This window comes from Alexandromys fortis, unplaced genomic scaffold (assembly GCF_014885135.2).
Source record: "Alexandromys fortis isolate MF-2015 unplaced genomic scaffold, M_Fortis_MF-2015_v1.1 scaffold_93, whole genome shotgun sequence".
In the NCBI taxonomy this organism is placed as follows: domain Eukaryota; kingdom Metazoa; phylum Chordata; class Mammalia; order Rodentia; family Cricetidae; genus Alexandromys; species Alexandromys fortis.
In genome coordinates, this window is record NW_026067970.1 from 7,125,403 (window position 1) to 7,150,229 (window position 24,827).

The window sequence follows — 24,827 nt, forward strand, 5'->3', positions numbered from 1 at the left end:
TTAGCCTTGGACGAATCTCATATACCCGGGGATTCCTGGTCTCTCAAGCAGAGATGTGACTTCCACTCTGACTATTCCACCTAGGTCACTGTGACATTCAAGAGGAAGATGAACTTAAAAGTTGATCCAATACCCAGTGTTATTCCAGACTGTGTCAGTTTTGAATCAGCTTCTAAGATCCTCAGGAGAGTTTTAGCAGATTCTCCAATGGAGAGAATTAGAGGAAAGGAAAACCTTGAGAGGAAGATCTGTCTCCTCACAGCACCTCTCGTAAGTTTTCCTTTCTTGTCTCATCTACTTAGACACTTCCCCAAATCAAGGCAAATCCCACACAAATAATGTCATGGTGTTTGAAAGTCGGCATTTACCGCACATGAAGCCACTCAAGTTCATGGAAAAACTAAAGAAAGGCTGAAAAGTCCCCCAAAGGCACATAATAATAGATGGGCACTCTTGGCCTCTGCTTAGAATCCTCACAATTAATCAGAAATGATGAATCACAGAGGACCAGAGGAAGGCAGCCTGTGCTGGTGTGCTTTGCAAGGGCTGCACAAAGGCACGGCTGGGGGCGGGGAGAGAATCAAAGGGGAATGGAAAGAAGAGCTTCGTTTTCAGCACCTACTTAAATACCCACTTGTGTTCCGCTAATCTCCCATAACTCTCCAAATGAATTTATTCTGGAAAGAAAAGAAGGCATGCACCTTATGTGGTATTTTATAACAGCAACTGTAAGATATAGTTTAAGGGGTTTAAATCTAATTTAATAACTTCACCGACTAGGAGACCTCGAGTTCAGTTCTGTTGTAACTCATGCTTTCGTGTACATGTCAGTGAAAAGGGCAGAATAATCCCAGCTGGAAAATGGCTATTTAATTCACCAGGTACTGGCCCTGCCGTGTGCTGGGCATTCCAAGTATTTGATTTCCTCCACCACCGGTTTTGAGTTTGTGAGATTAGCAACCTTTCCACATGGAGTTCTGCATCTGTCCAAAAAGCTTGCACATCAACTGGCACGGGTCAGCAGATTGTAAATATCCCTGGGCCAAGCGAAGGGATCCCTTGCAGCTGTCATCCGCACAGGTCCAAATGCGGCCTCTGCATTTGTTAGGCCAAGGAAAGGGAGACAGTGCTGCTCCATTCCTGATACTCCTGAATTCCAGAGAAGTGTTCTTGATTGCAAAGACAGTAAGGTTTTCTTTTATTGTCTCATCTGTTTAGACACTTCCCCAAATTAAAGTGAACCCCACACAAGTAACGCCATGGTATTTGAAAGTCAGCATTTAAAATACAGAAATACTCCCAAGTCCATGGAAAACGCTCAAGGTTCAATACTCAGGTACTCTTGAGAGTGCAGATGGTACCCAGACACTGATTCCTGCTCCTTATTCAGGTCTGAGTTGAGGTATCACCTCCTCAGAGAGCCTTCTGAGCTAGATAAGCCTCCAGCTGGGTTTCAAGGTGGTCCATGCTCCTAATATGAATGTACCTAGCAAGAAATAAAAATGCTTTCATTGTATTCCTTTCCTTTACTGCGGATTTACTAGGAAAGTAAGGACATCTCCTATAGCCATGGTTTCCTACGTAGAGAAGAAAAGGAAGGAGTCTGGGGAGCTAGCTCACAGTGAACACCATTTTCCCCTTCCTGGAACTGCAAGTAACTGACTCAGATCCCCTACAAACCCTAGAGAGTGTGAACCTATCTCATACTTTATTGAAATGAGGCTCAAAATAAAAAAAAAAAAAACAATTAAGCGACTCTTTAAATTATTAAGTTGCTAAATAACCAGATGAAATAACTAGTTCTAAAGATATAGAGGCTTAGAGTCCATTACGGAAAATAAAATTCTGAAGACTTCAAAAAGTGTTGGGGAAAATCATGCAAAGAGGTTAAAAGATTCCAGCAGGAAGCTTAGAAAACCAGCCCAACAGCAGAAAACACACCAGTGTCTTTCCAGTCAAATGCAGGAAAGGAGCTGGAAAAGAAACCCAGGTTATTCCTGGCCTTTTGTTTCTGAAGAACTTCAGCAGAATTCCTCCCTGACTCACCGCTTGTGAGAACGCTATTGTTTTGGTTGATGGAGTTTACTTGAAATATGAGTCGTGGAAACCTGAAACAAGACAGCAAAATCTCGCAGTTCACGTAGCTAGACTAAGCTGCTTTCGGAAAGAAGGGCAGAAAGAGCCCCTTGCTCTGAAATCTGCATTAAGCTGATGGTAGTGTGGAAGATGCAGAGCCCAAGAGGCAGCAGGCCATCTCCATGAGGCCAACCTGGGAAAGAACTCAACTTCCAAAAAGTCCCAAATCTCTGACAAGGAGCAAAGAAGATAGAAAATGACTTTGTTTGCATTTTCATAGCTGGGAGTTTCCAAAGCAAACAGGCACAGCTTTGATCAAAAGTAAGTAGCAAGTATTCCAAAGTCAACACTCTATTTGGGAATGTCTTTCTAATGCCCAGGATAAGTGAGAATGATTAGACATTGATGTTAAATTATAGAGTGCCTGGTAGCACCTTACACTCTTCTCAAGTGTGTATCTGAGCAGAAGCCATATGGGTACCTCAAAAAAAATGAGCTTAATATTCCAACAAGTTTACTTTGAAAAACCAAAATATTCAGATTTCACTTTAGGTTGGCATCAAGACACCACCCTGTTGGGCACAGTAATGTTGGGGCCAGACACATAGTAAGAAATCAAACTCTGCTTTGTGTGCACCCTGCTTTTCTGGGAGAGCAACTCCTAGTGGAAACAATCATGTCTTCATCCTTGCCTATGGAGACCACAGCACTGAGGACAGACAGATGCAGCTTATCTTAATTCTCAGCCCTTGGTTCCCTCAAGGGGCTGGAGAGTCAGACTTAGAGAGTCACGAAGTAATTTAACTACATGTTTCCACAAGGCCAGATCCCATGGATGTCCCGGTAGGAAAGTGGGCTGAGGGAGAAGGCACAAATGGCTGTGAAATGAGCCCAGACCAGACTGGCCATCTGATCCTTTGCTTTTGTTTTGTATTGGCATGCCTGGTGCAGACTGGAAAGAAGTGGGTAGAACCGGATACTTCTACTGAGCTCTTAACCCATTTGCATGAACCATCTCTGGGTTTCTGATAATGGAGAGCCTTTGTGTATTTCTCTTTCCTCTCGGTTGTTCATTTCCATAATGCACACATTAAAACCTAGGTTTTTACAACTACATATCCTGATAGCCTTCTGGCCATTCGCATTTTGAATACCAAAATGCTGGTGAAAACACAAGTGAAATATTTTTCTCACACTTTCACTAAGTACCCAGAGGCACTGGTGGAAATGTCTCTTTTTAATTTTTATCACCTTTATTTATTTACTCATATGTGAGTATGTGGCAAATACACCCATGCAATAGTGCATGTGTGAACATCAGAGGAAAAATTGTGAGAATTAGGTCTCTTTTCCTATCACGTGGGTCTCAGAGATGAGCTACAAAATGAAATTCCATGTGCCCAAAGACTCGGGGCAAGACAAATATATAAATAACAATCATTGTCTATACATATATATGTATATATATATACATATATATGTAATAATGAAGAATGTATAAAGTAAACAAATTTTCACTTTAGCCTAGAGTAGCCCAATTGCTAGTAAAGAGTCTTGAGCTTTGTTATTAGTTTCTAAATTTTTCTAGTGAGTTTTCTATGGGAGAAAAAAAATGTTCTTAGAACTCATGCACTCTAACTTAGACCACTTTTTAAAAAGGAGGGCTGTGGTCCTATTCAGGACAGACATCTCTCTCATATAGAACATTCTAACATGATTGGTCAGATGAGATCCAATTCAAATGAAGGAAGACTTTACCTTTGTGACTTGAGGTTGGAGAGGATTGAAGAGATGAATAGAAGGCTTATCTCAAAGGGGACTGTAAATAAGACAATCCATTAGCAAATGGATGCTGGGAGCACATCCTCTGGCTAGTACTGGCCAGAGGGAAGATAATAATAACGTCAAAGGAGAAGCTAATATATTCCAAGGTAAAGAGCCTCCCAGGAAGCCTATGTGTAGCTACCGATTCACACAGTGACTCCACTGCGGCCCTTTTGGGTCTCCTGTAGTCTTTGCACAAGTCAATCTCTTTATTGTTCTCCCCCACCAGACCCTCATCTGTCTGCAGACAGCTGGCTAGACAGAAATCCAACACCATTATGCGTGCCTGCTTCTCTCCTGATCCTGGGTCAACAACTCTAACTCTTGGATTACGAGAAGTCCCCAAATGAGACCTCTCTTCATAGAAAGCTGAGATCTTCCCATGTTTGGAAGCAAGGCTTTTCAAACAGAGCAGGCCAAAAACCATAGCTAAGATCTCATTGCTCAAATCTGGGCAGAGAGCTAATGAGTGGCACCATGGATAAGAACGGAAAAGCTTTTTAACAGAGGGAATAGAAAGTAAATATCATGCTTGTGGAAATCTGGTAGCATGGCTTGTTCATAAGTGATTCATATCTCTATCATATATTTACAAAACTTGCCGTGTAGTAAGTGCAGCAGAGTCGTGAGGAAGGAAATGGGTTTCTGTAACCTCCTCCCCTGGGAGCCTGGCTCCTACTTAAATAACGTCAGTGATAAATGTGAAAAGGGCACAGCCAATGTGGAGACAAACCCAAAGGGTTAAGACAAAGTCTCTCTCTTCACAGACACACCCCTACAATCAGGGAAGGGGTAGCTTTGGTTTGTGCTTCTAACTTCTATTTAGTTTTTCTCTCAGGTAGAGTTAGCCACAATGAAGGCTGCATATTCTGACTTTGGTCACAGACTCATGTCCCTAATACTTTCTTGCCCACCCCTTGATACACCTGTCTCCCTACACTTCCTCACGGTCTTCATTAAAACCTTCTTTTGGTTCATATCCATTTCCAATTAAATTCCCTTCAATCCTGTAGCTTCTTGGAGGCAGAGGGCCTTCCAATTTCCTCTAAGATATTTGCCTTTCTCTGGACACAATTCTGGAAATCTCAGGTATAAAACATGGCAAAATAAAGTGATTATCCAAAATATAGGGAGCTAGCAGATGGATTCCTTAGAACCATCCATCTTCTTCTACCAAGTGAAAGCACTAGACCCCTGGACCAAGTAGCCTTTGGTTTTGACGTCACTGAAACCATGTCTAAACTGGTAGTTCAAAAGTTCTTTCACTTTTGGAAAATGGCTCATTTCCTACAGTGGTTTTAAGGACAGGTTGAGGGGGCTAAACAATGTTCATGATAATCAGTATCTGATAAATGATTCTTATATTTCAAACTGAGTACACGAGACCATAGTAATGAAGGTACATCTTGTTCCTCAGTCAGCAGGCAGGGTCTATGACACCAATCACTCAGGACTGGATACATTACTGAATAAAATCTATTTCGTTGAGCTTAAGCTGCAGGCATTGCAGAAGCCATCACAGTCATCCCTATGGCAGAGTCAGAGAGAGGGAGTGAGTTGCATGACATCACTCAGACTTTTAGAGACACACGTAGGGGGTATTGCTCATAGATCAACTATCACGTAAAAGTGTTGAATTACTGAGCCATAACTCAAGATGAATCCACATTTGGTATGGAAAAGATGATCACATTCAAACATGAAATCAGTCAGGCAAAAGTCACCATTTCTGAGAGTGCTAAGTACATAGATAATTGAGAAAAATGGAGGACTGGACTAATATATACAACCTGTCCACCTGAGCAGAATGCACTTGGAAAATAACAATTAAACTGCATCAAAAATCATAAAGCACCACAGAATCAACTGCAAAAATTCACAACCAACTTTTGGTTGTTTCTTTATATAATAAAAAAAAGGCAAAGTAACAACAACAGCAACAAAAAAGACAGACAGAGAAGCAGAGAAAATGTTGGGAATATTAGTCTAAGTTTGGACTAAGATATAGGTGGAAGTAGTAGTTTTCAAAGATTCATCTCTCACATCCACCTGTGTTAGGTGTGTCTCCAGAATACAGGAAATATTTTGATTATTTAAGAGTTTGGGTTGATTGGATTCTGGATAAATTAAATTACTCAGAATCCATTGGGCTTATACACCACCAGACCCCTTCACAGTGTGCTGCGCTCTGGGTTTAAGGGCTCAGTTGCCCGGGTCTTGCCCTGTAGTTCTCAGAATGTGCCTGATAACAGTCTCATCCTTCCACTTCCTGGGTCAAAATCCCTCATAGCCTTTAGAATACTAGAAAGGACCCTGCCTTCCTCCAGGCTTCTGTCTCCACTCCATACCTGTGTTTGGGTGGGGATTATACCTAATGGTCAGTACTAGATTTTCAAACAAGGCTATGTGCTGTGGTTACAGTCTGCGTTTTAATGTTATTTTGAACAAGAAAATGCCAATAAGAAATTATATACAAACCCCGATTTCCTGTCTCCTATGTTAGACTAGCTAAGCCACTGGTCTTCGGTGTATTGCCTCTTATTGTGGCATCTCCAGTTCAGACACACAGATTTTCTTGGGTTGGGTTGTATGTTATGTAACTGATCTAGTTCCTTTTTTCAATCTGCAGGCTCACTTACCAATTCCTCACGCTCACACTACCACTCCCATGATGCTCTTGAATCACCTCATATTCAGTACATCCAAAAGTGACCTTATCACCTGTGTTCCCCATTCAACCTGCTCCCGCCCCCTACTGAGCCTGCAAATCCACACCTGAAAACATGCACGGGACCTCAGAGATTCTTCCCTAAGTGAAAAAAAAGTAGAGATCAAGGTAAAAACTGGCTCTGTCCTTACCCCCATATTCAAGCCGTGTGGGCAAAATGCCCCCAAAGTCCTCTGATCTCACTGTTCAGACAATGGCTTCCTGTGTTAACACTGGAAGATGGAGCTGGATCTGGCCCTCCACTGGGTGCAGCCTGCAGTCTTCCGCCTCTCTGTGCCATATCACCTTGTCCCATATTCCCTTTCCACAGAAGTGTCCATTTCTGAGAAACTGGCCTTGGATTCTTTCACACACTCTTCCCCGATACTTCTACTAACGAATGTCAACTTCTTCATGTTCCAGACTGAATTTTACTTCTCCAAGAGTCTTTCCTAGTCCGAGACCTGGCTTGAATCCTCCTAACCATTTTGATAGCATCCTTTCTCTCTCTGTGACACGCATCAGTGTAAACTGCTATTTTTGAAAATCTTGCTAACAGTTCTCTCTGTCTTTAGACTGAATATCCACTCAGAGGGAAAGCCTTTGCCTCATTTCCTAGTAAATTCCTGTGACCAGGCACACAGCGATGAGGAAATGTTTTCTAAGTGAATGGGTGACCGCTGAGTTCTCTACAGAAAGATGAATGAAAACCAGTGACTGTGACTTTCAATTTCATGTCTTAATTGAATTACTCTCTAGCATTCTCATAATTTTACTACGTAGAAAATCTTCACATTGTGCTCATTAAGGTTCATTAGTTTTGTTTAATAACAGCTGTCAAGAGGACTTTAAATAAAGAACACTCTCCAATAAAAGCCTGAAGAATGCTAATTCCTTACATAAATTAAGTAGTCTTTCTCCAAAAATAGTGTTCATTTGCTGCGAAATGCACCTTTTATTACTAATGTCAAATGGTGGTGGCCATCCTCAAAGTTGTCACAGGCTGTTTTATATGCTTCATATTGATCAATGATCTTAGTCAATTCTCAAAAATCTGTAATGGAGGTCTTAGATGCCCTCTCCGTTCAGATACAAAAAAACAAAACCAAAGAAGGTATTTTTCTACACACACATACATACACACGCACACACACAATATCATGACAGAACACTAGAGCTGGAATACAGAAACCTCTATGCTTAGGGCTGCTTCCCAACTGACAGAGTCATGTGCAAGTCTTGGACAAAATAATATGCACACAGCTGCCAAATATTGGGCTATAATTAGCTAATAAGTCAGAACAAATAACTTATGATAAGAAGCAATGATGTACCATTAAATAGTATTAGGATTTGAGTGCAGAAAATGCACTCTAAATGCGAGACTCTAGCCTCACACTTGGTTCTCACCACTTCTTCCTCTGGTGTACACAGAGACCTCATTTCCAAGTACCTACTTTATTAGCAAGAAGAAGGTACTCTGAACCTGGCATTCGGTATCAGTATCACTCACTTAGCATCTAGCTATTGCCCTCTCTTTTAGAGTTGTTGTTTTTTAACACTTAACATTTTAACATAAGAACTTTCTGGAACTTGAGCAAGGTATCTCAAACCTATAATCCCAGCACTTTGAAGGCTAAACAGAAAGATAAGACATTCACAGCCAGTTTCAGCTATGCATTGAGTTCCAGGCCATCCTAGGATATGTAAGACACTTTTTAAAAAAAAAATCCTTTCTGGCCACTGTAACCAGACTATTAAGTTTTATGAGGGCAGGGCTTTCCTTCTGATATCCTCACCTCACCTTCCTAAACTGGAAAAATCAGGCCCAGGAAAAATGTGCTGAACCACTTGCCATTTTCAGTTAATAAGATACTTGGAGGACCCACTCATACACGGAATACATGGTCTGGGGAAAAGAAACAACACAAATTTAACTAGTTCTAGAATGGCTTCTCTGAGGACTCTTGGGTCACTTACTTGAGTGGCCAAGACTCTGAGAAACACAGCTCCAAGTCCAAGTTCCCTCCACATATATTCCATACTGTAATAACCAACAGCTACTGGGACATCCCAGAGGCCACCAGGTCAACACAACCACACACAAAGTGAGCATTCTTATCTAAGTGCACCCCAAAGCCTTGGCACCAAATTCCCCAGCATACCCAAGCCAGAACAGGCTCAGAGGGAATTTCTCCTTCTCTTGCCCTGTTCTAAACCCAAGTGTCGTCAATTCTCATCTCCAGTGTACACTTCAGTGCAAGCATCGTCCCAACTGCTCTCGTGACCTCCAGTCTCACCTCTAAGCTCTCTCCTATGGTTCACCCAGAGTTATCAACCTGAAATTCAGATCTTCTTGTATCACTCAGGAGCTTCAAATACATCAACAATTCCTTATAACTGAGAAGATAGAATATCACCTCCTTTCAAAACAAACAAAAAAGATTTCCCTGTACGGTACAAAAGTGGCAAGAACATAACTTTTTATTAAGTAGTGCAATGTATTCAAATATTCACTTCTTTGAACCACAATTACGTTTAATAAAATGTAATATTGTCAATTCCATGTTGCTCCCTGGTCCATGCTTTCTTTTCTGACATCATGTCTCATTCCTCAATGCACCTGTACCAAGCCTGTACCATTACTGAATCCTCTCCATCCCTCACTACACTCCATGAGCCACACGAGCATGCCGCCCACCTTTGAAAGGAAGAAGCTAATGGTGTTCTCTTCTCCAGTGACCTGGGAGCTTTCTGTCCAGTAGCTCCATGTTAGCAACAGCAAAGAGACCCCACAGTGACCAGGGTTTTGAGAATTATCAATATAAGATAAGCAAAGAGAAGCTCACTAGGTTTCACACCTACGTCTTTTAACTAATACACGAAGCCTGCCAGAAGCCCAGGGAAACAATTCAAAACTCAGGACAAGCTTATCCTGGGCCAAATCAATGGCTTCTTGTGTGCCCCACATTTTGCAACAGGTTTCCCCACACTGTTGTCAAAAGGTTGTTATCAATAAAAGGAATTTTTCCTTGTATTTTTAAGGGCCTCCCCTATGTGAAAGGCGGGGCAGAGGTACTCTCCCTGCATCCCCTCTAGTTACATTCATCACTCTGGGTATTGGCGCCAGTCTCTCCACGACCTGTTAAGGTCAGATAGGAATCTTATCCACTTTTGCATACCAGAGCATGGCAAAGGGGCTGGCACTTAACAGACATTTAGTAAATGTTAGCTTGGCACTCCGTGTTTCCAAAACATTAATTATGCTGTTTAAAAATTCAGATGAGCATAAAGAAAATGTGCTCAGGCCGATCTGCAAATGCAAGCGCCTAGCTATCTTCGCCCAGGGCTTGCTCCCCCTCTTCCAAAGATCTGTGAAGTGTCAGGGAAGAATGTTTTAGAAAAAGCAAACCTAAAACAACCTAGGCACAAGAGAACCTAACTGTTCCATGCAGCTGGGACAGTCAGCAGCAGCAGGACAACAGCTGCAGGGACAAATCCAGGGATCCCCATGCTACCTTTCTGTGCCTGCTTCTCCCTGGAGGTTGGCTTGTTGTTGTCTAGCAAAGAAAATCCTTTTCACTAAGATAACAGGAAATGAATCATGGTAGTCACCAGAAACATCCAGTATTAATCTCCCGGAGCCAATATGGATTGTCAACAAGGGACCCCATGTTCCTGTTTGAGATCTATACTTATTGAGACCTAGGCTTTACAACTCAGGCTACAGCAGCCCAACCCTATGATGGGGTTCAGGAGACAGAGTGGGACACAATCCCTGATACCACATTAAGGGAGAGGGAAATCTGTGCTGGAGAAAAAAAAATAGCCTCCCTAATCTACTATCACAGGAACCATTTACCTGCCTTTATATCCATAAATTATTTTAAACAATGCAATAAATATAACATAGAGCATTGCATAACCATAAAAATTTATTATACTGCCTCATGGTTGGGCAAGATGAAAGCAAGGCTAAAACATTATAATTTTTTATAAATTGGCAAATGCCAAGGAGTAAGTGAAATGTGTCTTCTTACATTCACTTAAAACCAAGTGCAGCATAGGAACACCTTCTTGTCATTGTGGGACGATTTGGCAACAGAAAAACTCTTGGTCAGAACCCAAGGCGCTGGTCATGACTCACTTGCTCAAACTTCAGCAGCCACGAGGTCTCTCATATCATCATGGCATAAAGATATCCTACACTTACCAATGGCAGAGCCATTGTCAACAAGGTTACTTGGAGTGTTGCCTTAGAATTCCCTGTCTACTCCTACAGAGCAAGGAAATGTGCCAACAGCCCTTGCGTACAACTGAAGTTTATGGGAAATGACAGTGAGGCTACTCTCAGTTGAACACGCAGACAGCAACCCACAGACACATTGACTTATGAAAGCTGGGTTTGCACCTTCTGACTCAGAGCACTATGAACCTTTGTGTACGAGGTAGTAGAACTGCAGAAGGCTAAGGAACTTAAGTCACTTGTAGACCATCTCCATTGGCATGCATCTCTTTGCTCTATGTACAAAGATTCAACTATAGTCGTAGATGCCTCCATTGCTGTAACTGCAGCTAGGGCAGATGATGTTTAAGACAGTTTCTAATGTTCCATGAACTGTTTGTGCATTGACAATACTGTAAGTCTGGGCTATGAGTTTTGTCTAATTCTCTCCTTGAGAAACAAACAAAATTAATCTAATTTTCATGAAAGTGTGGATAATTTGCCATGTAAAAGGACAAGCCAGTGAGCAAAATGAACAAGAGAAAAAAAAACTCCTTTGTAGAACTTATATTCTAGATCGAGAGGCAGACAATAAACATTTCAAATGAATAAACACTACTCAGGTGGAAATGAGGGACAGAGAGACATAGCAGGGGGCCGGTGGAGCCGAGATGGAGACTGGCTTGTCCTCTGGATTACCTCTGGTGGCTTCTTTGCAGGCAGCAGACTCAGCAACCTCTCTGCAGTTGGTAAGGACCACTCCTCCGCAGTACAGAAGAGGGCGGTAAGATGGGGACAGTCCGAACTTCAGAAAACAAAAGCATGGGATTCATCCCTGGGTCAGAGCCTTGCACATCTTACAGAATTCTGACCCAAGTTTAGACAATGACGCTCATTAAACCTGTCCCATGCTAACTCGAAGGACAATGTGTTGAAGGCTGGGGCAAGTACATATTTGCCTTCGTTTTGCATATTAAAATGTTCACACTGTAGTCTTTCTGCTTTCGCCATCTATTGCTTGATCACGTCTATGTACACTGGAGGAAAAGCAAGGACAAGATACACAAAATATCTGTCCTGGTGAGTAATGAAGGAGAAAAAAATCTGCCCATAAATCAACCAGGAGAGAAAGTGTCATGGAGATGACAGAACACTAGGCAATCCAGAGCTCACATAGTTCTCGCCAGTCAAAAGAAATCTCTGACCACCTGTGTTTACTTAGAAAGTCCTGACTGTAAGAGTGTCGGGTAATAAAGGGATATGGAAATCCTACTATGGCTATTGGCTCTTTCTAAAAGCAGCTTCCTTTCTCTTGCTGACAGTCTGCTGTGTGAACAAATGCGCGCGCGCGCGCACACACACACACACACACACACACACACACACACACGTCTCCCAGGGATTTCCATGGTGTCGATTGTAAGGTATTATCCCGAGTTGTGGAAATGAGTATATGACTTGATTGTAAGACTCTTAGCAACTCTCCCAGAAACTGCTGCTTTGATGAAATAAATAAATTGATACACAAATAAGTAAATCAGTGTGGTGGGATGAATGGTAATAGAATCAGCACAGTGTTTTCTTTCTTAGAAAGTGTATTATACCAATAAATAACTTTCGAATTGTAAGCTGTAACTAAGAGTTCAGAGGGTTGCTGCCAAGCAAAAGGTTCTCCTCAGGGGAGGTGAGAAGAGGAATTAGAAAAGGAACACTGGGTGAAGAACCAATTCACACCTTCTAAGGCACCCGAGCACTGGGCAAACTCAAAAGACTGGAACATCCAGCTGTGGCTATATCACACTTCACACCTCAACACTCTGAGGAGTGAAAGCTCTCAAACAGGAAACCGAGAAAGCTACAAGACGGGGCGGTGTGAAGCTAAATGCTTCTCACACAAGTTCCCACCTGAGCTATGCTGATCTAGCCAAATGCTATCCCTAGCCTCAGTGGCTTTGGGGGGATGGTTTTAGCTCTTACAAGCAGCTAAAAGAAACAGTTCTGGAGAAGTGGGCATGAGTCCCTCTGGCTGGGAAGGCAAGAGCACCAGCCTAACCCAGCTTTCGCTGTGCACCCCTCAGGCTCAGGTTTTGTGGACACAACAAACATTCCGTGTGTGGCCCAGTATGACAAGCTTATCACTCAGGACATTGAACATGAGCTTCCTGTAAACACAGCTCTGAAAGGGCTTCCACACAAGCTGCCTAAGCTGTCAAGAGTCTGCCAGCCAGGGACCAGCTATCCAGGTAAGCTTATAGTCTCCACTCACATGGGCCTCACGAGTCAAAAAAAGCAAATTCCTTGGCATGGTGTCCTACAAAATCAATGACAGTGGACTAGCATCCATTGCAAGTAGAATGCTTTTTATAAAGTACAGCCCTGGATAGGGACCCTTAAAAGAAACGAACACAACTTTACTGCCTCCCCTCGGTAACTCTGAATATCCTGTCAGGATGTGGTCTCTCCTATGACGAACTCAAATCAGTACCTTCCTTATTTGTTTGGTTTTGATTCTTGAATGTGTATGCAGGCTTTCAAATGCAATAATGGCAGATGCATGGCAAGGAGCTGTTTTCTCTCACTGCGGTTGTTAAGTACAGGAAACCTCCAGAAGGTTTTTAAAATTATACTAGATCCCGGAACTCAAATATCTGATACAGTTAAGCGTCTATGCTGTGAACAGCATCAATGGGAGCTGTGTGTCGGCTGAGGAGCAATCTTTGTGCCTCCAGGCTGAAACCATCAGTCTCACTCATTGTTTAGGAATGTTTTTTAAAAAAGGAAAATATACTCTAAAGTCACTTCTGTCCTCAACAAGTAAACCAGAAAGAATGTAGTGAAGCTACTGAGCTCTCCCGGTATCTGCCCAGGTAGAATTCTGGGCACTGGGTTAAGAAGAAGCACCCTTTGTGCTGTTCCGATGTATATCTGATGTGCACTTTCTCTGAAACAGTCTATGCTTCTCATAAACACATTCTGCCAGGGGGATTCCAAAGAGAGTATCAGAACCAATAGTTCTCTAGGAGTCAGCCAGGGAAGGAAAGTCGGTCAGCAAAGGGAATTACCAACAAGAGTGCATTTGACTCTGAACAGCTACTAGGGTATTGGATGATCCACCAACATGCTGGCAAGCAGTATACAAAGAAAAAAATTTTTTTAAATTAAAAGTTCCTCATCAAAGTCCCCAAACTTTTCTCCCGGGGCAAATGGACCAGAAACACCTTCTATGCCCAGCCCCTTCTCAAGGGAAGCATGACTTAGAGTCAGCAAAGCCCTGGGACAGAAAAGCAGCCCTCCATGCCTTAGAAGGCATGATCCCTGACTGCAGTTTACAGAGACAGTTGTGGAACTTTTAATGTTCAGTGCAAGGGGCAAGCAATAGGCGTAAGAAGCGGCAACTGTGCACATGCAGTCAAATGGGGATGTGAGAGGAAAAGAAGGCAGAGGGAGTCAGTAGGTTTACTTACAGCCCGCGGAGCCGAAGCCAAATTTTCTCTATCTGCTCAGGTTGCAGGTGTTTCAGAGAGTTGCTCTCGAATTCTTCAATCTCCTTGGTGGGAGACTCCATCGCTGCAGGTTCTCACTGGGGATGAAGTGGGGGAGAGTTTGTGTAGTTCCTTCCCGGCCTCCTCTCCTCTCTGGGTCCAGCCCAGCAAGTCTTTCAGTCACTTTGTCACTTCCCCTGCAGCGTCCCCTGAGATGGCTCAGAGAGGGCTCGGATCGCAGGGGACTCCAGCCCCAGGTGCGCCCTGGAGGCAGCCGCGGAAACCAGCCATGATGCCCGCTACTGCCAGGGACACGGATAGGAACGGTGCTGTGCGTCGGTCCAGAAAGCACCTCGGGTCTGTTCAGGTTCTTTTTCTCCTTAAACAAAGGCACGGAAGCTCCCCGCGGCCCCTGGAGGATTTGGAGGCAAAGGGAGAGCTGGGTGGTAAGGAATGGCGGAGAAAGTGAGGAGCTGAGTGGAGTAGGCTGAGCCTGAGCTCCGGGATGAGCCTTGGGGTGCTCAGACCCCTGCCCGGCTCCACCCTGCGCCCCGCCTGCCCCGCCTCTGTTGCCTCTCACTTACCAGAAGCCTTGCTGACAAGCAAGAACTGACAAGTGAGAAAAGTCGTCTGTCAGTGCCTGGCTAGGGACAGGGCTGGCACCCTGGGTGAGGAGGGAGGGGGCACCATTGTCAGCAGGGCAGGAGCTCCACACCTGCCCCAGCTGGCAGCCCTCGACTATCCAGCCCTATGCCCCGCAATGATGGCTGCCCGGCCGCACTGCATAAAGAACAGGGCTCTGAGCCCCGAGGAAGCAAAGTCTGGAGCTTCTCCGCACAAAACCCTGGTGTTTTCTTACTAATGGGATTGATTCATATTCATATTCTCTCTTTCTCTTTCTCTCTCTCCCTCTCACTCAAAAACACAAATATTACAACAGAAGAGTTTCTTCAAACAATGCCACACGCCTCCTAGGCGTCTCTGCTGGGCGCTGGCTAGGCAGCTGTTGACTTTGGCAGTCTGTCAGCTCCACACAGCTGCACCACACTGCTAGATGGTCCCCTTGGTCACGCACAATGTCAATAACATAATTGCCCAGCAGAATGGGACCAGGTTGGAAGGCGCAAAGGATCTAAGGTTAAGGGATCAACTAAAAGGTGAGGACAACTTTTCATTGGTCAAGTTGAGTTCCATTCATGTGACATCGGCAAAGAAATAAAATGATGGTATCTACCGTCTACTTGCTCATCCATTTTGTAATTAGCAGTCATTTTCCAGTCGTTGGTCATGTACTCTAGCAAAGATACCTAGCTAGATCAGAAAAAATAAAGTGTCCCCCTCACCTGTCACAGATTCAAAAATCACTCCATTGGTCCATCCTTAAAGGTGTTGAGGAAGTTCATCTTCAATGAGGTAAAGCATTATTGTTTTTTATTTTTGATTTTTCGAGACAGGGTTTCTCTGTAGCTTTAGAGCCTGTCCTGGCACTAGCTCTTGTAGACCAGGCTAGCCTCAAACTCACAGAGATCTGCTGCCTCTGCCTCCCAAGTGCTGGGATTAAAGGCGTGCGCCGCCACCACCCGGCTGAGGTAAAGCGTTATTGCTAGGCAAAAACATTAAACAGCTGCTATATATTAAAGTGGAGGTCATTTACCTGAAAAAATATGATTACTTAATCAAATTCACCCAGTTGAGAACAGTGACTTGGGAAATGATATGCCAAAAAGGGAAATATTTTGGCAACTTGCTTGGGGCTAGGAGACAGAAGTGTGGTCCTCAAATACGGTGTTTCCATTAGCTCCTGTGCCTTGAGGGGCTGGATGTTCAAATTCAGATATGCTGTAACCATACCGGTCGCAAGGGCTGTGCTAAGTACAGGAAACTTCCTCTGTGCAGTGCTGTGCTAAGTACAGGAAACTTCCTCTGTGCAGTGCTGTGCTAACTACAGGAAACTGCCTTTGTCTAAGCACTGTGCTAAGGACTCTCGGTGCACACACGACTCTGTGGGTCAGATATTATCCCTCTTTTACAGAAAAAAATGGAAGCAGTGGGAAGTTAGGTGTTAGGAAGAGAACCAAACAGCCAGAGTTGGAGTTGATCCTTATCGCACAAATGTCCCTGTCCCAACACCACATTCTCGGCATGTTCAGAGTGACAAATTTAAGTACATAGATGTCCCATGTCCCTTCCACCTGCACAGTCCTTTGAAATCGTGTGGATTTAGACAGGAAGGCAGATTTACTAGGTTTGATTAGGTCAAAGGAAGCCAATTTCAGAAGGAAAACAAACATGGTTTCATTACCATCTAGCAGATGAGAGAAGAGACAAGAAAAACTTACTAAAAAGACAAGACTCTGTGTTATGTTAGAGATTTTTAAAGTTGCATGTCTATTAGAAAATTGCCAACAGAAAGGCAGAATGCTGGGCAGTGGCAGCAGCATTCTGGATCACGATTTCTAGGGACATTCTGTTTGGAAGCAAGCAAATAAATAGATGCAAACTGACCCAGAAACAAAGGTTTAGAAGTTGTAATGCTGCCCACAACTTCACATGGGAGGCTTATTTCTGAAGTGACTTCCTAATTCGGCTGCTTAGTCAGATTCTAGAAAAGTCTCACATAAGCAAATATTACTAAATACACTCACACGAGCATCCAAGAACAAATACATATGAATTGCATCGTACACAAGCGTTCCTATGTACATGCAGGGAGCCAAAAACTTAAAATATCCTACCTAGTATTTATGCAGTAACCTAGCCTGAGTACCACCAACATTTGCACTAACATGCTGTACCCTAAAATATTAGAAACCTACCAAACTTTTTTATCCCAAACAGAGTTCAAAGAGAGCTTGGATGAATTTTTGTCAGATGGGCAGCCAAGCTTCCGTAGGCATACGGAATGACCTCTCCAATGTTTTTCATCTCTAAGATCTGGTAATCATAACCACAGCACATAGCAGTTATTGCGAACTGTCATCTGCCAAGCAGCTTGCTAAGCATGTCACAGGTTGGTTCATACACTCCTTAAAATGTACTTCTATATAAAATTAACACTACCTTGAGATTCCATCTCACCCCTGATAGAATGGCAAGCATTGAGAAAATAAATAAGAACAATGGAGAGCAAGGAAGAAGAGGAAAAAGAACCCTAATATACAGTCACCAGGGAATTTCGTATGGAGGTCCCTCAAAAAGAACTACTCCATGAGCCAGTTGTACCGTTTCTGAGCATTTACCTGAAAGACTGAAGTCAACATGTCACACAGATATTGGCACATCTTTTTATAGCACTATCCATAAGAGCTAAGTATATGACCAGCCTAGGAGTCTATCAGCACAGGGATAGAAGGAGAAAATGTGAGATACATAAACATTAGAATGTCACCTGCAGGAAAATGGATGCAGTAACTGGAGATTATCATACTAAACACATTAAGTCAGACTCACACAGGAAAATGTCATGTTGGGTCTCATTTGTGGGTGATAGATTTCATGCAGAAACAGGATTTTTGTGTATGTACAAGTGGAAGGAAAAGCAAAACTGTCTATGGGGAATGAAGTGGACATTTAAGAGGTGGTAAGGAAGAACAGGAATACAGCAATGTCCTTAGGAAACCCAGCTGTTTGTACAATGAATACATGTCAATACAACACTTCTGCACGGCTTCTTTGTGCCCAATGGCACCAAAGAGGTGCCAAAGCTTTCTGAAAGATCTCAACCAAGAATTCGAAGACCCAGACAAGAAGGCAAAGCTCGTGCTTCGTTCTTCATGCCAGTCTACCTCCCTGAGGATCTATAAAGAGACTAGTAGAAAATGCATAGCAGAGAATGCGGGGCTGCTGAGGGAACCCGGATGAGAGGGATCCTAACACTGTGAGGAGAATAGAGGGATGCATGGTGCTGGTGACATTTGAACCGGATCCCGAATGTGGATGAAAAGGCCGTTCTCCTGGAAGGCGGTTGAAGGCGATGACATCTCAGGATTAAGTGTTGAATCGCTGTCCATGTAGCTAGGGACACTGGTATAGAATGTTGCGAGGAGACTTGAGAAACTCAGAAAAAGTGTCATATCGCATGTGCAGGGTGTCTGCCTGGCACAAACGGCCTCATGCATGATGAACTGAACATGGTCATCTAGGCCCTCCACAATATATCCAAGAGCCTCCAGGCAAATGATAGCCAGACTCTGTTAGGATTCCATCTAGGAGATAGAAACAAGATTCTCAACTGAAAACACGCATACAAGTCATTATACAGACTGAGCAGCCTATAGTTAGGAATAGATATGAATATACATACATGCACATAACCTCAATTAATGAAAAAAAAGAGGCCATAAACTTGAAAAAGTGCAAGGAGGGGTATATAGAAGGGTTCAGAGGGAAGAAAAGGAATGGAAAAATATATAACTTAATTATAATCTCAAGATAAAAGAAAACTTAGTTAAACAAATGTCAAAACGAAGGAAAGAAGATGGACAGGTTCAGACCCAATCAGAAAGGGCTACCTCCCTTGGGCAATGGCTGGCAGCTGCAAGATTGTGCCTGCTTGCTTAGACGTCTTGAAGCCAGCCTGTGTCCTTGACCCATTTTCACAATTAGCCAGTACTTTACCAAGAGTGTTGAGGAGAAAATTCCGAAGACACTTGGGCTGCTAAAGTGACAGCAGGCATAACAACAGCCCTCATTTCTGCCCACACCAGATGTGAGCCTCATTTCAGAGGCTGTTTTTCTCCAGTGGTTCCCTTTTGGCAGGGCCTATGAAACCCTATCACATAGGCTTCCCCTCTGACATCATTTCTGTTTGGTTTTAGGATTCGGGAAGATCTCTGTCCCAGGAACTGCTGTCACTACACAAATGAGGTAGAGAACTGGTAGCCTTACCCTCATCCGAAATGCAGCTCTAAACAGCTAGTCACAACCACAGGCCTTTAGAGTGACTCAGAGCATCTGGGGAAACAGACAGGGTGCAGCAACTGAGACATCGCCTGTCCCATCCCACCCACCCACCAGCGGAGACCCTGGCTTCTCCCTGCCAACCTATGATCCTCCAGCAACTGGCAGGCAGTGCAATAGTGCCCGGTGGCCACTCTGCCTCTTGGAATACCCTGCTAAGCCAGCAGAATTAACTTGGCTGTGCTAATGAAATTGAAATTTTTCTTCATGTAAAAGTGCTGATGCTACTCCAGTCAGCCAAATTCTGGTCCAAACGCACATAAATCAGCCAGTTGTTCTTTGTACAGCTGTAAAGCAAGTTAGACTATGGGACGTCTCAGAGTTGCTGGCAAAGATCTTGCCATCCCTTTTTCCTGAGCCCCCAATCCTCCTTGGAAGGAAATAGCATTGCTCAGGCTAAGAGTCTGCACAAGAGACTGAGCAGTGAAGCTGAGTAAAAAGTCATCTTCCAACCCACTGTTCAGTCTCACAATGGCTTTACATCCACCGAACACTTGGGTTCAATGGCATGCTCCTAGGTGACAAGAAGGACTGCCCCCTGAACATGTAGGCCATTAGCAACGGCTTCTAGGGGAAGTCTCTCTGGAATTGCATAAACTAGAGGGCAAAAGTCCCAGGGAAGTGGGATGCTCTGACTTATAGTAGCAAAGAACCTTTGGTGGTGTTCACAATGGGGTCAGGACTTTGGGCCTCCTGAACTGCCATGTTAAAGCTGAGGGTTTTTTTTTCCTCTTACCAATGAGCAAGTGTTAGAATAAATCCAGCAGGAATGTAGTCTAGGCAAACTATGATAGAAAAAAAAAGGTTTTCCATCATTTTTGGAAGTCCACTAGAGGTAAAGATTTATACATCCATATAACTGGGGGAAATATCCTACAATAGCAGTGAGATTTATTAAATTTATTCATTAATTCAACAAACATTTTCATAATATGAGCTATTCAATGGTCAGCAAGAATGGTCTAGCTACTGTGCTATTGAGCTTCAATCTACTTGGATAAATGGTCGTAAGCAGATCAGAAAAGAGCAGATAGGTCATTGCAAAGGTAACTGATAAAACAAAAATAAAGAATCTCAGGCATTGTGCACACCTTAACCCTAGCACTTGCAACACAGAGGTGGTAGATTTCTGTGGGTTTGAGGCTAGTTGAGTCTACAGAGTGAGTTTCAGGCAGGCCAGGGCTACCCAATAAGACACTACCTAAAGAAAGAAGAGAAGAGAAGAGAAGAGAAGAGAAGAGAAGAGAAGAGAAGAGAAGAGAAGAGAAGAGAAGAGAAGAGAAGAGGTAAAAAGGAAACACACAAAGCAACCGAAAAGAAATAACATAATACACAGAATAATGGGGACGTGACCTGTATGTGAATAGGGTGGGTTTTCAGATGTGTTTTTCTTTATAATGAGTCAGAAGTCACTGTCTTAAAGTGCATTATTCAATATGCTTTAGTGGGTACAACACAAAATTTGGTTTCACTGTCATATCTGGTACCTTGGTGGGGACAGCTAGAAGACTTCTACCTCTCCTGTCCTCTCCCCTTCCTGCCTCCCCCCTAACTGGCACACTTCCTCTATGTGCTTTAAGGATGTGGCTAGCTTAAATTTCCTTACCTGGCAACTTCATTGCAAGGAGGAGGCAGATGCTGCCAGACCTCTTAAAACCTAGGCTCCAAAATGGCACTGCATCCTTCCTGCTGAATTTGGTTAGCTGAAGCAAACATCAGGAAGCTAGGTCTGAATTGCTGGAAGAGAAATACACCCCACTACTTCATGGAGAAATGAGAAGCCACTGATTTTCCAGTCCTCTTTGATCTACCCACTGTCAAGGACAGCCTCTATGAGTAACATCCAAAATATTGGCAGTTGGCAGAATAGCAGAAAAAATCTCTGGGAAAACAACAACAACACAGCCTGCACAAGGATCCTGAAACAGAAAGGACCTTGAGGAACTTAGGACCCGACTAAGGCAAACTGTGAAAGATCCTTGCAGGCAGCCAGTAAACGGGGCCAGAGCAGCTTAAGGGTCTATTCAGCAGAGGTCTCCCAAGAACAGGGGTTGTGAAACCCAGTCCATCACTGTTCCTCCAGGGACTTCTCAGAGAGTGACTGCGAAATTCATTTCCTTGAAAGCCAAAGGTTTCGTTTATGATTCAGGCTGGTACATGAGAGGCTTGGTAACAAAGCTACAGGATCTTCCCCTGGGCCTCGAGCTGCTGCAGGGCTAACCAGGGAAAGGCGATGAGTGAGTGCTGCCCAGAGTCATCTTTCAGGGCACGAAGAGTTCATTTTCAGCTCTCTGGCAGAGGATGATCAGTCCTTGAGCCCTCCGAGTAAATCAAATGGTATTCTTCATGTGACTCAGCCCGCGGGGACATGGGAGAAAGTACCTGCTCCTGACAGTTGTTTCAAAATTGTCCTTCGGGACCTATCAGTGTCTAAACTGAACTCAAAGATTCTCAAAACTGAACCAATTTTAAGACTCAGGATAAAGAGATTCAATCTTGTTTAATCTCTTCCACTTGCATGTTCTTTAGAGAGCTTTGATAACAACAACAATAAAAGACCCATAAGGCACCTTAAATGTCCAGAATTCTCAACACATAGAAACTGCCGAAATTGGTATTTGTGGCTATTCCTCCCTCTGAGAAATGACGTTATTCCACTAAGCAGGGACTGGAACTTGCTTTGTGTATGTGTAGTGCTGGGAGGGTGGGGGGATGAAAAGTTACAGGAACAATGAAAAGTAACTTCCATGCAAAGCCAATCTCAGGGAAAGGCTCTGATGCTGTTCATACCAACAACACCAGCATGAGAGCAGGGGCCTCTCTGGTACAGCTCTACCCGTACCCCTTTCCACCACCTCAGCTAGATCCAGGGAGGAATAAAGTCTCCAAGGTGAGATTTAGGAGGCAGTTATGGATTCTAACCAAAGCACTGAAGGGAAAGAGTGCTGAGTCCTTAAAAGCAGCTCACATCAAGTCAATGAAGATCCTGCCAGAAAGCATTCTGCTCTTCTTGGGCAAAGCAGGGGGAGCCTCTAAATCACCATAGAGCTTCCTCTCCCCTGCACAGGCACAAAGATCATTTGTGAAAGTAACTCCTTGCATATACAGAAAACAGTAGAAGAGCCCTCTGCAAACTCTGTGGAAGCTGGTCCCATCAACATAACGGTTCCTACCAATGCTTAGATATTTCCCATACAGCCCTATTCCATATATAACTCAACCCATCAGAAAGCAACCATTCTGCCAGATAGATTCTAAGGGACCCCTAAGGCTGCTGCTGTTATCTTGAACTTCTGGCCCCATTTCGTGTTCACTGGTAGTCTGTCTCACTACCTGATCAGAGAGGAAATTTTAATATATAATAGTTCTGAAGCCTCTGCAACAGTTATAGTAGAAACAAATTCCATACAGTGGCAGAGGGCTGGTCATGACTTAGGAGCTACATAACCTTATCAAGCCAAGCTTGATAACCTTGGCTCTTAGGAACAACCTTCCCATCAAAATGAAGAAGGGTTGCGTCAGAATACTGGCAGGGAGACTTACATCACTGAGTCTGTTTATAAGTTTGATTAGTACGTCACTGTGAGCCTGCCTGCCCTGGGTGCTAGCTAGGTCTGGAAGCCAACCTGTAAAAGCATAAACTGCATAAAACATAAAGAAAAGACTGGAAGGAGGGAAACCTTGCTCCCTAAAAAGCTGTGGAATATTTCACAGCATGAAGATTTCAGGAAATGACTGGCTTTCTCTCTTTCTTAAACCAATTAAGCAGGTGCTTAAATCTGGGAGCTTATCATCAGGGTTTGCTCTGCAAAGTATCTATGAGTACACGACTCTAAGCTTTCAGGCGGTGCCCTCCGCCACATCATCTCACACTTCCAGACACACAGATCTGCTGGCTGAGGTTCCTTGCTTGGCATTTTTTGCAAGCACTTGGGGCCAGGTTTTCTAATCAGCAGGCTACATATGCCATGGCAGCTGGAACCCCTAAGCAGCAAGGAGACCTCATTTGTCCCAGCTGCGGCTAAGCATGGCATCAAATCAATATCCTGACAGAGGGGGTGCTTTCTTGGCAGCAACTATGATTGCTAGCATGCCAGGGACTCTGTGACGTCACCAGGTGTTTGCACAGCCCAGGAAAATCCCTCTTTGCACCACGAGCTCTGACCTCACTGTAGGAGAGACACTCACCCATCTCTAATCACCCATGAAATGCTGCGGAAGGGAACAAGGGGTGCTTAGGACAGCCTGGGAAGAAGCAGCCCAAGGGGGTGACCAAATGTGACTCATTGCTTCACGTTTCAAGGAAACCTGGATCACGGGTTGGCTTGCCTCCAAGGGACACAGAAGACAGAGAATGCCTTTCCTGTTCCCAGCAGACAAAGGCAGAGCAATGCAGCAAAAGGAAGGTCGTCAATAGCAATAATGCATTGGGACCCATGACGGACAGATTTTCAGCTATCTCAGTAACTGGGAAGTTGTCAAAATAGAGCTCTGAAAGGCCCTATGTGGACAGAGCCTCTGCTGTTACTGAAAGGGCAGGTTAACCCTGGACGGCATCCAGAAGGCACCTCTGTCCTGTCCTGTCCTCAAGCATAAATGCTCTGGCGAACAAGTGGCCACCTTGAGAACCATGGCGATAATCACCATAGCCAGTTTGTATATCGGGTGCATTGTATGTACTGCTCTTTCTGCAAGCCAATTGCCCGTGAAGTCCTCCCGTGGAACTTTCCGAAGCAGGCTCAAGGTCACAGACACAGTGGTGGAACTGAACGGATACCAGAGGCTGCCATTGACCTACAGAACACTGGTGCCTCTCAGAAGCAGGCATTCTAGGAACAAATTCACAAGTTGATCTGATCACGCAGGTTCTCTCACCATAGTGCTCTCTGGCTTAGCAATTACTGACCACTGCAGGCCCCCTTTAAACAAGAGCAGAGAGAATTAGTATAGCCTCTACCCAAGGCTCCAGCAGTGGGCAGCTACAAAGCTGGAATTAAAAGGCAGCTGGAGTTCCTGCTGTGGAGACCTGTTCAGTCATTTGGCTGAGGCTCTCAAAATAGGCCCTTGGAACTCAGAACTTCACGGAGCGGCCAGCTGTGAAGGTGCAAGGGACCAGGGGATGTAGATGCACAGTTTCCACAGGGAGGTAGCATGCCCCTCCCCACAGTCTCCAATAACACAGAGAATCTATAAGCATGGAAGCACTGAGCAAAACCCCGGAAGCAGAGTTGGGGAACATGGGTTTACCCAAGACATCCTCTGTCACATGATGCACTTCCTTGCTCTTGCCTCAAAGCATTATTCTTCCTCTCCAGCAGGGAGGTGGGGGGAATCGCACAGAAATGTCTGCCTGATTTGTATAGGACAGAGCAAAATAGTATTTTTAATACTGTCGTTTCAACTCTTCCCAACCAGGCCCTCTACTTCTTCTTTTTCATGTGCACAAGATATTTGAGAAATCAAAAGAAAACCCGTGCCTAGAATGACACGCGGAAATGAAGACAAATGAGGAGAGCTGGATTAAATGCTACCGAGCTGGAAATAGCATGGAGCC

The 24,827-nt window shown here is 44.0% G+C and overlaps 1 protein-coding gene across 6 annotated transcripts in view; it reads right to left on the reverse strand.

Moving 5' to 3' along the window:
- Positions 1-24,827, reverse strand: part of Pde1c (phosphodiesterase 1C) — a 433,383-nt gene that overhangs the window by 252,292 nt on the left and 156,264 nt on the right. The window contains exon 1 of one of the 6 annotated variants that reach the window (XM_050155520.1): positions 14,297-14,829. The exons of the other annotated variants lie outside the window; for them this stretch is intronic. Within the exon in view, the coding sequence (XP_050011477.1) occupies positions 14,297-14,397 (101 nt within the window). The 5' untranslated portion in view covers positions 14,398-14,829. Of the gene's footprint in view, positions 1-14,296; positions 14,830-24,827 lie in introns of those variants that run through there. 6 annotated transcript variants of the gene reach the window in all.